The sequence below is a fragment of the Suricata suricatta genome, chromosome 9 (genome assembly GCF_006229205.1).
Source record: "Suricata suricatta isolate VVHF042 chromosome 9, meerkat_22Aug2017_6uvM2_HiC, whole genome shotgun sequence".
Lineage (NCBI taxonomy): Eukaryota > Metazoa > Chordata > Mammalia > Carnivora > Herpestidae > Suricata > Suricata suricatta.
The window spans coordinates 32,598,136-32,614,569 of record NC_043708.1 but is presented as its reverse complement, the minus strand read 5'-3'; the positions used below and the strand labels follow the sequence as shown (position 1 = coordinate 32,614,569).

Below are 16,434 nucleotides of genomic sequence, written 5' to 3'. Positions count from 1 at the left end.
ACTGAATAGCTTTACAAATGTAAGGTATGAATATGTAAATTACTTACAAATTTTCATTTCTAGCTTGCCCTCTTTAGTTTCCCTGTCTAGCAGTTAACAGCCTGCCAAAAATACCTTTTTGAAATGGAATTTAGCTGGTGCCTGGGTGGCTCAGTCAGTTAAATGTATGACTGTTGGTTTCAGCTCAGGTCATGATCTCAGTTTGTCAGATGGAGCCTCACATCAGGCTCTGTACTGACAGTGTGGAGCTTACTTGGGATTCTCTCTTTGCCTTCCTCCCCTCCTCTCATAAATAAAATAAACTTTAAAGAAGTAAAATGGAATTTATCATTTTTCCAGTTCTCCCCATTCTCCTCCTCTCCCTCTCAAGGAGGAAATAACCTTATTCTCTGAGTTCTTCTATTTTAAGGTCCCGTAATTTTTCCCAGGTTCATTTGTAATACTCAGTATTTTAGAATTATATTTGGCTCCTGGTCTCCAAATCCTGTCAAATCATCCTTTGTAATAACCATTGTTGTAAGTTATCCCTTTTTCATTCCTTCTGCTACTTCCTTTATCTTCCCATGCATCAAGTATTAAAACATTACCTCTCTTGACTGCTCTACTTGTATTTCCTCTGGTCAGCTCTGGTTACAGAGTAGATGTAACTTTCTAAAAAGCCTGTTTTTGCTTTTTGTTATTTTAACTCAGAAACCCATAGTTTCCCATTGCTTACAGGAGAAATTGCAAACAATTTAGCTTAGCATTCAGAGTCAACTCTGGCTTTATCTTCTATCTCTTACTCTGGCTCTGTTCCTTATCAAGACTGTTCTTCTCCAGCGAGGCCATATATATATATATATATGCTGAAAAACGATAATATTGCAAGTAATTTTATCCTACATGTTTAAAAACCCACTTCTGATCTATTTAAAAATGTTATAAATTATCTTTTGCCCTAATACTTTTTTTTAGAAACTTCCCTAACCCTTTGGACTCATTTAATCTTTTATTACCAAGTTGTTGAAGGTGATAATGGAGAGTTCAAGTAACCAACCATTTGATATCTTTGATACTGTTTGGCTTTTAGCTGGTTCCTGCTGTGAATTTGCAGTGTTGAATATCTCCAAAGACCTTCAATTTTGTGTTTGATATAAACAAATAGAGAATTTTCTCACTGGACTTAAAAAAAAAATTTGTCAGTAATAATTTCTGAGCTAATACTTTGCATCAGTAGCCCAAATATATTTGAATTTTAACTTGTATTTACTTAGATACAGCTAAAATTCCTTCTTTGTGAAGATCATTCATTCATTTTGCACGGTTTTTTTCATATGTCAATTTATGAATCATTTTGAATATATAATGTATATGAATATATATTGCTCTTTTATAAAAAATTATTTTGAGTTTCTTTCCAAATGTTCTTTTTTTTCTTTTAGTTTTTTATTTTGAGAGCGTGCACGAATGGGGAAGAGGTAGAGAGAGGGAGAGACAGAATCCCAAGCAGGCTCCATGCTGTCAGCACAGAGCCCATTGTGGGGCTTGAACCCACAAACTGCAAGATTATGACCTGAGCTGAAATCTAGAGTTGAACACATAACCGACTGAGCCCTTCGAAATGTTCATTTTTGCTACTTGTATATCTTCTTTGGTGAAGTGGTCAAATCTCTTGCCCCATTTAAAAAAATTGGATTATTTGATATGATAGGTTATAAGTATTTATAGTGGACATAAATCTTTTGCAAATATTTCTTCTTTTTAGCATACATTTTTATTTTCGGAGCACTATTTTCCAGTGGGTTATTTTGGGGTGTATGCCACCCTTTAGTGGATTCTAAAAACCATGTAGAATCCACAGATCTTGACAACTGACTAGATAATAGGGCTTGAAAAAGATAAAGATCTTGGAGACAGTGGTATAACTAAGATCAGTAGGGAAGAAGTTGAGCTCATTTAGGATAATTGAAATTGAGATTCCTGGTGATATCCGTATAGAAATGTACTTTCTGTTCCCTCAACTAGAACCTTTTATTTCTGGATCTTCCCACAGCTGACTCATTTTTTTTGTCATTCAGGTCTCAGTGTAAATATCAACTCTTAAAATAGGCCTTCATTTAATGTTGCCTCGTCTAAACATCACTGTTTATTATATTATTGTATCACTTCCTTTTTAGGAGTCATCTTATATATTTGCTCTTTATTACCTATCATTCTGCCAGAAAGTAAGCTCCATTAGGACAGGACCCTCTCCTGTCTTGGTCTAGTGTAGCATAAAAGTTTCCCTCTCTGAATTAACTATAGTTCCTGTCTCTCAAGTTCTTTTGGATCTTTTTGGGTCCTTCATTTCTCATTCTCTCAGAATCATAAGCTATTCTTAATAGTTAAAGTTGATTCAGGGGTACCTGGGTGGCTCAGTCGATTAAGCATCCAGCTTCAACTCAGGTCATGCTCTTATGGTTCTTGAGTTTGAGCCCTGCATCAGGCTCTGTGCTGATGGTGTGGAGCCTCTTGGGATTTTCTCTCTCCCTCTCTCTCAGCCTCTTTCCCACTTGCACACTCTCTCTCACACTCTCGAAATAAGTAACTAAAAACTAAATAAAAATAATAAAATAAAATTGATCAGGAGTTATAGTTAAAGAAAAGGTATGAACTGCACTTTTGTTTGAGCCTTAACCTAGAGGTCAAAAGATTATCGTAAAAATAATCTGTAAAGGGTCTTACCAGTTATGTTTACCTCTTTCTCCTCACTGATTTCAGGTATTTTGCATGGGCTTTCATTGATATCCAGTAAATACAGAATTGACATTTTTGCTGCTTCATACCAAGAAATCCTAGCCTTCTGCAAACAGAATTAGATATCTTAATGAGTTGATGGTTCTCAATCTCTCCCTCTAAAAAACACTGCAAACCTTTACACTTGATTGTCCTCTGTTTTACAGAGTAAGAAAGTTAGCCTGAGTTATGTGAAAAAACAGAGAAGAAAAGCTAAGAGGATAGTAGACAAGTGCTTTCCAATTTGCATAACGTGTAAGTTCTTTTCACTGTTCTTGGCCTGAATCTTCAGTTAGCTGACAAAGCTGTTTCTATGGAAACAAATAGTCCAACTTCTTAGAATGTCAGAGGAATGCTGATCGCTTAAAATGAGATTTCCCAGCTGCTAGTCAAAGGGCATTACATGTGGGAAGTAGGGGAGGAAGGATGAATTGAAAAAACAACAACTTTTTTTCTTGAGTTTTAGACACTAGTGTAGACAACCATCTTCATGTTCCCCAGCTGTCACACAAATGTTTCTCTTTCTTGGTATGGAGTTATCAGTGAGCTTCTATCCCTGAGGCTGTTTCAGGCCCCCCAGTCTTAATCATTTGTAATTATTGGAAGCTTATTTAGCTTCCTTTTACTACCTTCTTCTATAGCCAACTCACATAAGCAAAGGTCTTTCTCCCTAACTGGTTTGAAGTTAGCATTGAAACAGCTTTGGCCTGCCAAACTGAAAATTCATTTTTTTGTTTTTTGGATATATTAGAGTTTTTACGTCTTTTTTCTTTTTTTTTTTCTTTCATGGGAGGGGATATGAGCTGGGAGTCTGATGAGGATTTGAAATGTGGGCTTTTGAGGCATTTTAAAAACAATTTGTGGGTTGGGTTGTCGGGGTGGTTCAGTCAGTTAAGTGTCCAACTTTGGCTCAGGTCATGATCTCACCTTTCATGAGTTTGAGCCTGGCATCGGGCTCACGGTTGTTGGCACAGAGCCCACTTTAGATCCTCTGTTCCCCTCTCTCCTCTCTCTCTCTTTCTCAAAAATAAAACATTAAAAAAATAAAAACAATTTATAACTAGAAGGTTGAGAAGAGAGGAATACTCTAAGGGCCAGGAATTTGTAACTACATTATCTGCATAAGGTCCTGGTCCTTTATTTTCATATAAGGAGGTAATTATTTAATTTAGTTATTTACCAGCTTCTGGATTGTCAAAGGACTTTCTCTTTTTGTTTTTGTTTTTGTTTTTGTTTTGTGTGTATGTGTGTGTTTTGGAGAGGGAGGGTATAATTCCTTTGGACTGCCACATTTTATTGATATGTACTGACTATATATATGAGCTGTAGTATTCACAATTTGAGAATTATAATGATCTTGTTGCTAGAACTCTAGGACATAGCATAATGTTTCTTTGATTCTAGAAGAACTTTTGAAACATTCATGGCCCTCATGAATTGTGAGCATTATAAAGTCTTTTGGAGTGTTTGATGAGATCATTATTTAATTGAGCTGGTCTAGAAAGGTTTCTTAAAGAAAACGGGCTTATGGTAGATCTTGAAGGCAGAAGATGAGAGGAGAAGCAGTTCATATTTCTTTTCTTTTTTTTTTTTTTAATGTTTTTTATTTATTTTTGAGAGACACAGACAGCACCAGCAAGGGAGGGTCAGAGAGAGAGGGAGGTACAGAATTGGAAGCAGGCTCCAGGCTCTGAGGTAGCTGTCAGCACAGAACTGGACATGGGGCTCAAACCCACGAACTGTGAGATCATGACCTGAGCTGAAGTCGGACGCCTAACCAATAAGCCACCCAGGCGCCCCTCATATTTCTTATTTTATAAGGCACGTGGGCAGGAAGAAAAACGGTAGGGAATAGGCATAAATAAGGAAGCTAACTTAGAAGGTTTGTGCAAGAAAGTAGTAAAAGATACAATGGCACCCTCCTACACTGTTGGTGGGAATGTAAACTGGTACAGCCACTCTGGAAAACAGTATGGAGGTTCCTCAAAAAACTTTCAATAGAACTCCCCTGTGACCCAGCAATAGCACTGCTAGGGATTTATTGAAGGGGATACAGAAGTGCTAACACATAGGGGCACATGTAGCCCAATGTTCATAGCAGCAATGTCAACAATAGCTAAATCATGGAAAGAGCCTAAATGTGTATGACCTGATGAATGGATCAAGAAGATATGTTTTTATATATATACAATGAAGTATTAACATGGCAATGAGAAAGAATGAAATATGGCCATTTGTAACAAAGTGGATGTACCTCGAGGGTGTCATGCTAAGTGAAATAAGTCAGGTGGAGAAGGACAAATACCATATGTTTGCACTCATAGTTCTAACAGGAGAAACCTAATGGAGGACCATGGGGAGGGGAAGGAGGAAAGAGAGTTGGAGGGAGAGAGGAACGCAAAACTTGAGAGACTATTGAAAACGAACCAAGGGTTGAAGGGGGAGGGGGAGAGGGAAAGGAGGTGGTGGTGATGGAGGAGGGCACTTGGGGAAGAGCACTGGGTGTTACATGGAAACCAATTTGACAATAAACTATTAAAAAAAAAAGTTTGGATTTACCTTCTGAGTTGGGACTCTGTTCTCTAGGCTATATGAAAGCCATCAGAGGTATTGAACAGAGGAGTGATTTGCTCAAATACCGAAATAAGCATTTATCCCTTCCTAGATATCAGGGCTTTAGAGATGAATAAAGCAGTCATTTGCCTGTATGACTTGCAATCACCTTGAAATTAATGTGTCCAAAACTAAACCTGTGTTACTCTTCAATTTCTGTCCTCTTCTATCTAGTTCTTCTCTTGTATTCTCCATCTTAATGATATTTGCTCTCTACCTACTAACCCAAAGATAGTGGTCCTGGAGTCACGCTGGTTGGGTTCCTATTCTGAAGCATTCCTGTTTGCTTGGCCCCTATGCTAGGCAATATCATGGATCTAGAGATGAGTCAGTATGGTTCCTGACCTTGCAATCCTTCTAGTCTGATGGGGCAGACAGAGATACAAATAGCTGTAGTCTAGTTTGATCAGAGATGTGATAGGGATTGTAGGATTTCAGACCAGGCATATAACCAGTTTGGGGAGTCCTAGAAATTTGGAGGAGGATGTATTTGAGACTTTTGAGACTTTTAAAAGGAGAGTAGGCAGGGTGACTGGGTGGCTCTGTCGGTTAAATGTCTGACTTAGGCTCAGGTCACGATCTCATGATTTGTGGGTTCAAGCCCTGTGTCAGGCTCTGTGCTGACAGCTCAGACCCTGGATCCTGCTTCAGATTCTGTGTGTCCCTCTGCTCATGTGCTTTCTCTCTCAAAAAAATAAATTTAAAAACATTAAAAAATTTTTTTTTAATTATTTTTTTAATGCTTTTATTTATTTTTGATACAGAAGAGACAGAGCATGAGAGGGGGAGGGTCAGAGAGAGAGGGAGACACAGAATCTGAAACAGGCTCCAGGCTCTGAGCTAGCTGTCAGCACAGAGCCTGATGCGGGGCTCGAACCCACGAACATGAGATCTGACCTGAGCCGAAGTCGGAGGCTTAACCGACTGAGCCACCCAGGCGCCCCCCAAAAATTTTTTTTAATAATAGAAGGAGAGTAGGCAAGGATCAGATTGGTAGTCTGATTCTGGAGCGTGTTCTCTTAAGCATTATGTTGTCTTGGGTAACTGGTTAGGTATAATGGCATTAATTAGAATTGAGAGTAGAAGAGGATTAAGGAGAATATGAGAGGATTAAAGGGAAACAATTAGTATAACTCATTAATTTGTAGATCCCTGTAGGACTTTTTGGTAGATAAACTAATAGGCAGGGATCCTATCTCCATAACTGTAGTACCTCACCAAGAATAAGTGCTCATTTACGTTTATGTACGAATCACTCTTTTCTAAATCTTTGATGGCTTTCTTATTGTCTTGAGAATTAAGGACACATCTTTAAGGCCTTCCTTAAGTTGGACCCAAGCAGACTTCCTAGCCACTATTCTCCTATACAAGCTGACTGCTTTAGTTCAACTAGCCTTATTTGTGCTTTTCCCCACACCTTTTATCTCCTGCTTTTTTGTTCATATGGCCTCTTTTTTTATTTCTCCATTTTATCAAGACCTATCTACTTCCTCATCTACAAAACAGGCATATTTGGAACTATATTTAGAGTAGTAATAAGGATTAAATAAGCAAATACTGTGTAAAGTGTTTGTAATATTCTCTGGCATGTAAGTGCTCAGTAAATAAAGTTGTAATTGTTACTACTCCTCTTCTCCTTCTCCTTCTCCTCTTCCTCTTTCTTGACTCTTTTGGCTATATGATATAAAGACACCAAATTTTAGTAATTCTATAATCTATATATTTTTTTCAATATAACTTTTCTTCATTTCTCACTGCCTTAGTTCAGTACCCCATTTCTTGCAGTGCCTTCAAACTGGTCTCATTACCACCCTTCAGTCATGTATACTTTTACCAGAGTGGTATTTCTGAAAAAGTGAATATGATCATTTCAGCTCTCCTTTAAATCCTATAATAATTCTTACAACTTTAAGGGTAAAGATCAAAGTCTTTAGCTCTTAAATTCTCTCAGTCTGGCCCCTTGCTTGCCTTTGCAGTTTTATCATTACTCATATATGATATACTCTCATTGTCACATCCAGACTATTGTATTCTATTCTGTTTTCTGAAAGTGCCATATTTTCATACTCTTCTTTTTTGGTCACGTGATTCCCTCTGCTTGGCACAGACTCTTTTTAAACTTTTTTTAGGGGCATCAGTGGCTCAGTTGGTTAAGTGTCTGACTTTGGCTCAGGTCATAATCTTGCTGTCCGTGGGTTCGAGCCCAGCATCAGGCTCTGTGCTGCCAGGTCAGAGCCTGGAGCCTGCTTCGGATTCTGTGTCTCACTCTCTCTCTGCTCCTCCCCCATTCATGCTTTGTCTCTCTCTGTCTCTTAAAAATAAATAAAAGTCTAAAAAATTAAAAAAAATGTTTTTAATGTTTTATTTATTTTTGAGAGAGAGCACGAGCAGAGGAAGGGGAGAGAGAGAGAGGGAGACATGGAATCAGAAGCAGGCTTTGGGCTCTGAGCACAGAGCCTGATGCAGGGCTTGAACCTACAAACCACGAGATCATGACCTGAGCTAAAGTCGGATGCTCAACTGACTGAGCCACAGAGGCACTCTTCTATCTGGCCAGTTTTTTGTTGTTCTTTGAACTGTTGCCCAAGGAAATATATCCTTATGTTTTGAGTGTTTGCTGTGACTCCTTACCACATACTAAGTTTTAGAGTCTATGATCTGTGCAGTCCTCTGAATTTCTGACATTCTTACTTGAACAGATATTTACTGGGCATTCTGTTTATGATATGCATTGTGTTAGGCACTAGGGAGTATAAAAATAAGACCAGACTCCTGTCTTTAATGAATTTAGACTCTAATGAGGAGAAACCAACTAGGGAAGAATAATCATTCATTTTCTTTGCTTTCTTTCCGAGTGGACTGAACACTCCAAGGGAAATGACCAAAATGGAATTTTAAATTTTAAATTATCAGGTTACAGAAAATTTTCTGAGAGTAAAAGATTAGATTGAAAAAGATAAGTATAATAATAGTCCAAGCATCAAAACTCTGACCCAGATCACCTGGCCTAGTCTCTTCTGCATGAGCTATAATCGTCCCCTCCCTGATGATCTATTACAGTGATTATGGACACAGCCTTATAGTTTTTACACTGAGAGTTTTAATTTCAGATCATAATTTTATAGAATAGCAGTAAGGCAAAAAGTACATTATTCATTATTAAATTTGATTTTTAATAAATATTAGAGGAAGAGTTTAGACCTTTAATTTTACAGAAATATGTATACCCCTAGATTTTTAAAATCAAAATTAAGTATAGCACTATAGTGTAACTCCCACATAAATTTCTGCTTAGGTATAATGAGAACTTAAAAAAGTTGAATTTGCATTACATATAGTCAATATATAAAACAATAGGGTGTGGTGCCTGGGTGGCTCAGTCAATTAAGTGTCCAATTTTTGATTTTGGCTCAAGTCACGATCTCATGATTATGGGTTCGAGCCCAATGTTGGGCTTCACATTGAGAGTATGGAACCTGCTTGGGATTCTTTCTCTCCCTCTCTGCCTGTGCCCTCCTCATGCCTTCTCTGTCTCAAATAAATTAAAAAAAAAAATAGCCTAACATAATTTTAATAGTTCTCATTTTAATGAAAAAGAAGGCAATCCAATTATAAGTAACATATTTATGTGTAAGTCACACAGTTATAGAGAAGTTAAAATTTGGATATAAGACAGAAAAGTCTACCAAAATTCTTGTGAAAATGTAATTCTGGTGACTTAGGTAGCTTGCATCTGTTCTCCTGCTTGTTGGTCTAGTGGTTTTCCTCATAGTCTACGTAGGTGTCAGAAGTCCATGACAAGATGGTTGTTTGAGGGAAGATTGGTTGGCATTTAGGAATATTATCTGAAAACTCAGCTCTTGCTGAGTCAGCATGTGCTCCGACCAACCTGTTTACTGAAGTGATGCTCAACTTAAGGAGGTAGTAGGTTTATTATTGTAAATATTTTTAAAATCTTGAGCAGACAGTACTAATTAGATTTAATGTGTGGGTTTACACATCTATAAACAATCTGCCTATTTATGCCTAGGAAATAGCTTGATAAAAAAGCCAGTGTCATCCATAAAATATTTTTCTTGTCTAAAATATGTTGAAGGAGGGCACCTGGGCAGCTCGGTTGAGTGTCCAACTTGATTGTAGCCCAGGTCATGATTCTGGTGTCATAAGATCAAGCCCTCTGTCAGTTCTCTGCACTGAGTGTGGAGCCCGCTTAAGATTCTCTCTCTGGGGCGCCTGGGTGGCTCAGTAGGTTACTACGCGGCCGGCTTCTGCTCAGGTCATGATCTCACGGTTCGTGGGTTCAAGCCCCTCTTTGGGCTCTGTGCTGACCGCTAGCTCAGAGCCTAGAGCCTGCTTCGGATTCTGTGTCTTCCTCTCTCTCTGACCCTCCCCTGCTCGCACTATATCTGTCTCTCAAAAATAAATAAAAATCATTAAAAAAATTAAAAAAAAAAAGATTCTCTCTCTCCTTCTGCCCCTCTCCCCAGCTCCTGCTCTCTCTCTCGCTAAAAATACAAAATATGTTGAAGGATTTTTAAAATTAGAGAGTCAAATTAATACTAAGAATTAATGTACATATATACTTTAGTTTTAAAACTTGCATATCACTATATCATTTAAAACTCAGACTAATCTTGTGAATAAATTTTCCAAAAGGAATCTGAGGTTCAGAGAGAGAAACCGAACTAGCCTTAAATCATTAAGTTAGAGGAAGTGGCAGAGCCAGTACTAAAATTCAGTTTTCTGGTCTCTAAGTCCTATAAATATAAATATATATATATATTTTTTTAATTTTTTAAAGTATTTATTTTAGAGAGAGTGTGCGAGTGTAGGAGGAACAGAGAGTGAGGGAGACAGAATGCAAAGCAGGCTCCAGGCTCCGAGCTGTGAGCAAAGAGCCCAATGTGGGGCTCAAACCCATGAATGGTGATGACATGATCTGAGCCAAAATCGGATGCTCAGCCAAGCCACCCAGGCACCCCCAGAGTCCTATTATATATTATTTGCTGTACAGTGTGACTTTAAATTTTTTTTCAAGTGGCAGATACTACCATTTTCTCTGAATGAATCCTTGTAAAAAATTAACTTCTAATTCTTTTTTAAATGTGACTAGTTTTAAAGACTGATAACCCACATATCCTTTCCTTAATATGGTTTTATCCTATAAATGCTTTAGCTGCTAATTAAAAGTTTCTTTTTCATTAGGTATCTCCTGCATCTCATAAACTCCTAAAAGTTAATTGTCCTCCATAATGCTGCCTTAATCTCAAGTGAGACACCAATATGGCTTGCTATATGCCAGTTTCTTTAGCAGTTAACTAGGAAGTTATTTCAATCTTGTGTATACTTATGTATTTGAGTATAAATTACTGTGTTGAGACAGCTATACAAAGATGACTAAAACATCTTTATACCTTAAGCGACCTATTTTCTACTAGAGTAGTACCTAAAACTTTCTTACTTTCTCAATTTGCTAAACTTTACAATAAATGATTTTTCTCAGCTATAAATAATACGCTTCAGATTCTTGGGAGAGGATTTTTTTTAATATTTTGATTTCCTTAGCATTATCTGTAAAATGAAAGGCAAGTGCTTAATATGTATAGCCAAATAATGTTGTACACTTATGAGCTACTGTATTGTGCATAGATTAGAAGTGAGCTGTGTAAAATATTTTTATATTGTAATTCTTATACTTTTTTCCCTCATCTTTCCCCTTAGATTTCCTTCATGGATACATTTCATAGCATTATTATGTGATGTGAGAAGTTTTTTGTTTTTTGTTTTTTTGAAGTAACATGGATTTTATACTACAGAATCAAGAAATTGGCTTTATAGGAGAAATTGATTTATAAAAAAGTGGTACAGGTTTTTATAGATAACCATGACAACATCCCATATGAATGGGCATGTTACTGAGGAATCAGACAGCGAAGTAAAAAATGTTGATCTTGCATCACCAGAGGAACATCAGAAGCATCGAGAGATGGCTGTTGACTGCCCCGGAGATTTGGGCACCAGGATGATGCCAGTACGTCGAAGTGCACAATTGGAGCGTATTCGGCAACAACAGGAAGACATGAGACGTAGGCGAGAGGAAGAAGGGAAAAAACAAGAACTTGACCTTAATTCTTCCATGAGACTTAAGAAACTAGCCCAAATTCCTCCAAAGACTGGAATAGATAACCCTATATTTGATACAGAGGAAGGAATTGTCTTAGAAAGTCCTCATTATGCTGTGAAAATATTAGGTAAGTAAATACAGCAGAATTATGGAAAATGTTTTGCTTTTGTTTCTCTTGCCTTATCATAAATGTACAGGAAGAAAGGGGTATAAGAGAATGTTAATAGTTATAAGTTGTAATAGCAACTTGAATTCAGATCAAGGTAAGTTCTTCCTTGGAAAGGCCATATAACTATCCCTGTTTACTTTTATGTAGAGCTAAAGCATATGGCTTAAAAATTGAGTCACTACAACGTGGTTTTGAGATATAATCTTTGAATCAAAAATTTCTACATGTAGCCTAACGTAGCCTTAAAATGCACCTTTTTTTAAACCCAAACTTTTATGTCAAAATTACTGAAAAGCAGTTTTCAGATTTTAAATTTCTGATTTCCTTATAGTTTGTAAAATGGTAATGAAATTAACATCTGTAGCTTAAAATCTATTTGATTTTCTTTAATGACTGCCCCTAAGAAGAACGGGAGCTGTTCATATGGCACCATACACACAAAACATGGCTCAGAATTTCCAAATTCCATTCTGTGAAAACAAGAAAAAACTAGTGCCATGAGATACTACTAGAAATAAACAAAAACAAATGATCAAATAAATTTTGAGAACAGTGGGCTAAATAAATTAAATCTCTTATTACAGGACTTTAGATCCTTTAGAGCACTAATAGGCATTCTGAATCTACAGGACAGACATCAGATGTATGTTCCCAAACTTAGAATATGTGATCATTGAACTTACTGCCCTCCCTTCCTGCACAAACACGAGAATGATCAGTGAACTGGTATTAGAGGTGTACATTAATTTGTGTTCCTTTAAAACCAGGCTAACTCAGATTAAGTATTCTGTTTCTTGGTAGTTTTTTATTTATAGATATGAAAATAGAAGTACTTCAGGGGGTTTTCATTGTTGTTCTGCCATCCATTTAAGTATCTGTTGAGCTCTGTACTCAGTAGTAAAGCAAATACCATCCTGTGTGATAATCAGAATAATACTGTTAACAGGACCTTATAATCTGCATTTTGGAAGTAAAGAAATTGAAACTTGGTTAACTCATTGTTCAAGATTCCAAGCTATTCAGTCATAGAGCCAAGGTTTGAATTTGCTTGATCTAGATCTGCAGTTGGTATACTGCAAAAAATAAAGAGTTTGGGTAAAGAATGATGTTCAGCCTGTTCTTCACTCACTGAACTAGAACTTTGGCTACCAGGAATGGAACACCTTTTTCTAATTTTCCCAAAGGTACCAAACACATATACTAGATTGGTTCTTCACAAAGTCTCTGTGTTCTAAGCCTGAAACAATTTCTACTATGTCATATCATTTTCTTTTCTTTGTTAGAAACTTATTGACAGAAAGCAATGTGCATGCTTCTCTTGTGTTTTAAGAAATCAGGTGTGTTTAGTGATAGTGAGTCTGGTAAATGCCTTCAGGTGTTATAATTATTTAACTGCATATTTTCAAAATACATTATTTACCTAAAGAAATTTTATGCCCTTTTTTCCTGAAGAAATCTTAAGCCCTTTTTCCTGAAGAAATTTTATGCCCTTTTCCCCGAAGAGTTTCATTAGAGTAAAAATATTTTATGGAGAATATTTACATTATAGTATGTCCAGCCTATGCCTGGGTTGATTTTTCCTTTTTTAGTTTAAATTTCTTTAAGATGAATGTATTTTTCCATTTGCTTTACCTAGATCAGGCATAATTGTCCATCTAATAGGTAATATTCATGTATGTAATCTCAGTAAAGAAACATATACAGGGGCACCTGGGTGGCTCAGTTGTTTTGAGTGTCTGAATTTGACTCAGGTCTTCATCACGCAGTCTGTGAATTCGAGCCCTATGTCCAGCTCTGTGCTGACAGCTCAGAGCCTGGAGCCTATTTCGGATTCTGTGTCTCCCTGTCTTACTGTCCCTCCCCTGCTTGTGCTCTGTCTCTGTCTCAAGAAATAAATAAACTTAAACAAAACAAAACAAATATGCTTAAGCCAGATTCACTTTAGTGAAACTTCTTTTTTTTTTTTTTTTTTTTTGCTTTTTTCCTATTTCTGTTTATATGTTGCTTGGCTAAGTTTGCTGCAAGTGTAGATTAAAGGACAGCTATATTTTCTTGGAACTTGCAGTCCACTGTGGTTTTCAAAAATGACTTTGTGCGGTCCTTGAATTTAAGACTGTTTTACATATTTTATTTTAAAGTAGTTCAAAACGTAGTACCAGGTATCTGTAATTCAGTTCTTAAATAGGAGAAAATATTTAACATTTTAAGAAATAAGTAATAAATTTAATGTTAATAGACTCAACACAAATGTGTTAATTGTAGGAAACATGCAAAGTTAGTGTAAGTTACAGACTTACTGTCCGTCAAAGCTTCAATTTTTGAATATACTAAGTTTTAATTTTTCATTTTAAAATGAAGTGTAATAATAACTTTGTACCAAACACTTTTTCCTGTACATAATTTGCTCACACATCAAACTACAGCAGAAGTACTCCCTTAAAGTTGTATGTGTCTCCCTGCCAGTATTTTGATTAATAAACACATGCCAGGAGGCACCTTCTCAGCCTTTTTCACAGCCAGAAATAGCTACCTTGTTTTAAATGAGGGAAGGATGGGACAACTAATTTATTTCCTTGAGAGGGAGTCCTCAGTTTCCAGTGATACATCATCATATATCTGTGAGTAGAGAAAATACTGTTTTAAGAATTGAAAACATGATTAGAAAAGTTGATAATTGTCTGGATAGTGGCTTTTAATGAAAGGATTTATAAATTAGATACTGTATAATAATAAAAGTGCAGATAGGAAGTACTCCGAAAGGATAAACTGAATTTTCTGGTTTAGAAGCAGTCAGAATCTTACTGAAAATTAGAAAATAGTGATGTGGGAATTTAATTTCAAATAAATGATCAGTATTAGTATTATATGTTATAATAAATTTGATATACTAGGGAAGATTTTCTTAAGATTAGGATGAGTTATTAAAACTTGTTTGCTACAAATAAAGTCTGATTGTTCTCATTCATAAGCTGTTTTGCTACTTTATGAGAGAAATCCTAAGAAAATAATGGAAAGCAGGTTAGAGTAGGATGAAGTAGAGTATAATCATTTTCAGATACCTATAGTTCACAGGTGCCACTGTTTTTTTGTTTTTGTATTCACATAGAAGTAATTTTGGACCAAGGTTGTAGACAAGTAAATAGAGTAGAAAATTAAAAAGGAATAAAGTCATCGGAGACCTTAGGAAAGGCACACCCAGACACACTTGTGGTGAGCTCTCTCTTTTGTGGTTAATAAGGAGACCCTTGAAATTTGTGAAGTGGGGCTTTCTGATTCACACCAAATGTTGTTAGCGTGAAGATAAAAAGATATGCCAAGGGGCAGAAAACTAGGATGAATAAAATATTTCATTATATTAATAATAGCATGTTTCAGTCTTGATTGGTATCTGCATATTTTTGCCACATCTCTGAATATTCAGCTATGAAGCCAACATCATTCTTGTATTTGATGTTACAAAATACAATATCCTTTTTACATTTCTTTCTGATGTTATTTGACTTCTGACTGACTGTGGGATATACTAGAACTTTGTTAGATTGTGGTAACCTTTTTTAAAGATTGGCTTTAAGCAGCATTTAAAGGCAGCAAACTTCCAGTACCAGTAAACCATGAGTTCAGCCTACTTCTGAAAAGCTAATTATTATTAAATTTTTGCTTAGCTGCTGTAGATATTATCAACCTCTTTTAGCCATTCTTTGAGGAACCTTTTTTTCTGAGTGACATGATTAAACTTATTGGCACTAGATTTAATTTTTAACATGTTTAACATGTTTAACATGTTTATTTGAAAATTTTCCCATTTTTAATTTTAATTTTTCCATTAATTTTTAACATTTTTAACATGTTTAACATGTTTATTTGAAAATTTTCCCATTTGTTCAGATTACTAAAATTAGAGCTAATCTAACATAAAGATTAGGAAATTCATTAGGATATGTGTATAGACATGTAATGTTTGTTAAATATGCATCATTCTGCTGAAAAATAATTTAACTATTACCAGTCTTTGACACAATGCATCAAAAACTTCATTTTACCTATTAAGTAATAATACATTTTGGAGCATATTGGTGGCTCAGTCAGTTAAGTGTCCCAGCTCTTGATTTTGGCTCAGGTCATGATCTCACGGTTTCTGGGATTAAGCCCTGCATCAGGCTCCACATTGAGAGCATGGAGCCTGCTTGGGATTCTCTCCCTTTCTGCCTCTTCCCTGCCCCCATATGCACACTTGTTTTTTCTGTCTGTCAAAATAAGTTAATAATAAAACTTAAAAAAATTAATAAATTTTAGCTTTTCCTCCTCTTAAAAAATTTTTTTTTAAATGTTTGTTTATTTTTGAGAAAGAAAGAGAGACAGAACATGATCAGGGAAGGGACAGAGAGAAAGGGAATCACAGAATCTGAAGCTGGCTCCAGACTCTGAGCTGTCAGTACAGAGCCCAGCACTTGAACTCACGAACCATGAGATCATGACCTGAGCCGAAGTTGGTCACTTAACCAACTGAGCCACACAGGTGCCCCTCACTTTTTCTCTTTTTACAAAGACTTGTATTATTATGTCATGATATATTCAGAAATGCACATCTCTGAATATTGGAAAGGAGTGTCTGGAGTAAGGTGTAGAGTTCAAATACTTTTTATCTTCATTTAATTGCTGTTGACACTAGGCAGGTTACTTTTCTGAGCCTCCAGTTTCTGGATTTTCTTGGGGACCAAGTTAAATAAAATGTAAATATATATGTAGCACACTGTAAGTTTGACTAAAATTTAAC

The 16,434-nt window shown here is 36.2% G+C and overlaps 1 protein-coding gene across 3 annotated transcripts in view; it reads left to right on the top strand.

Moving 5' to 3' along the window:
* MPP5 (membrane palmitoylated protein 5) overlaps nucleotides 1–16,434 on the top strand; it is an 82,069-nt gene that overhangs the window by 23,361 nt on the left and 42,274 nt on the right. The window contains exons 2-3 of one of the 3 annotated variants that reach the window (XM_029951390.1): nucleotides 2,922–3,009; nucleotides 11,089–11,618. In XM_029951390.1, coding sequence (XP_029807250.1) covers nucleotides 11,252–11,618 — 367 coding nt within the window. In that variant the 5' untranslated portion in view covers nucleotides 2,922–3,009; nucleotides 11,089–11,251. The remainder of the gene's footprint in view (nucleotides 1–2,921; nucleotides 3,010–11,088; nucleotides 11,619–16,434) is intronic. The other 2 variants (XM_029951391.1, XM_029951389.1) reach the window with 2 other exon arrangements.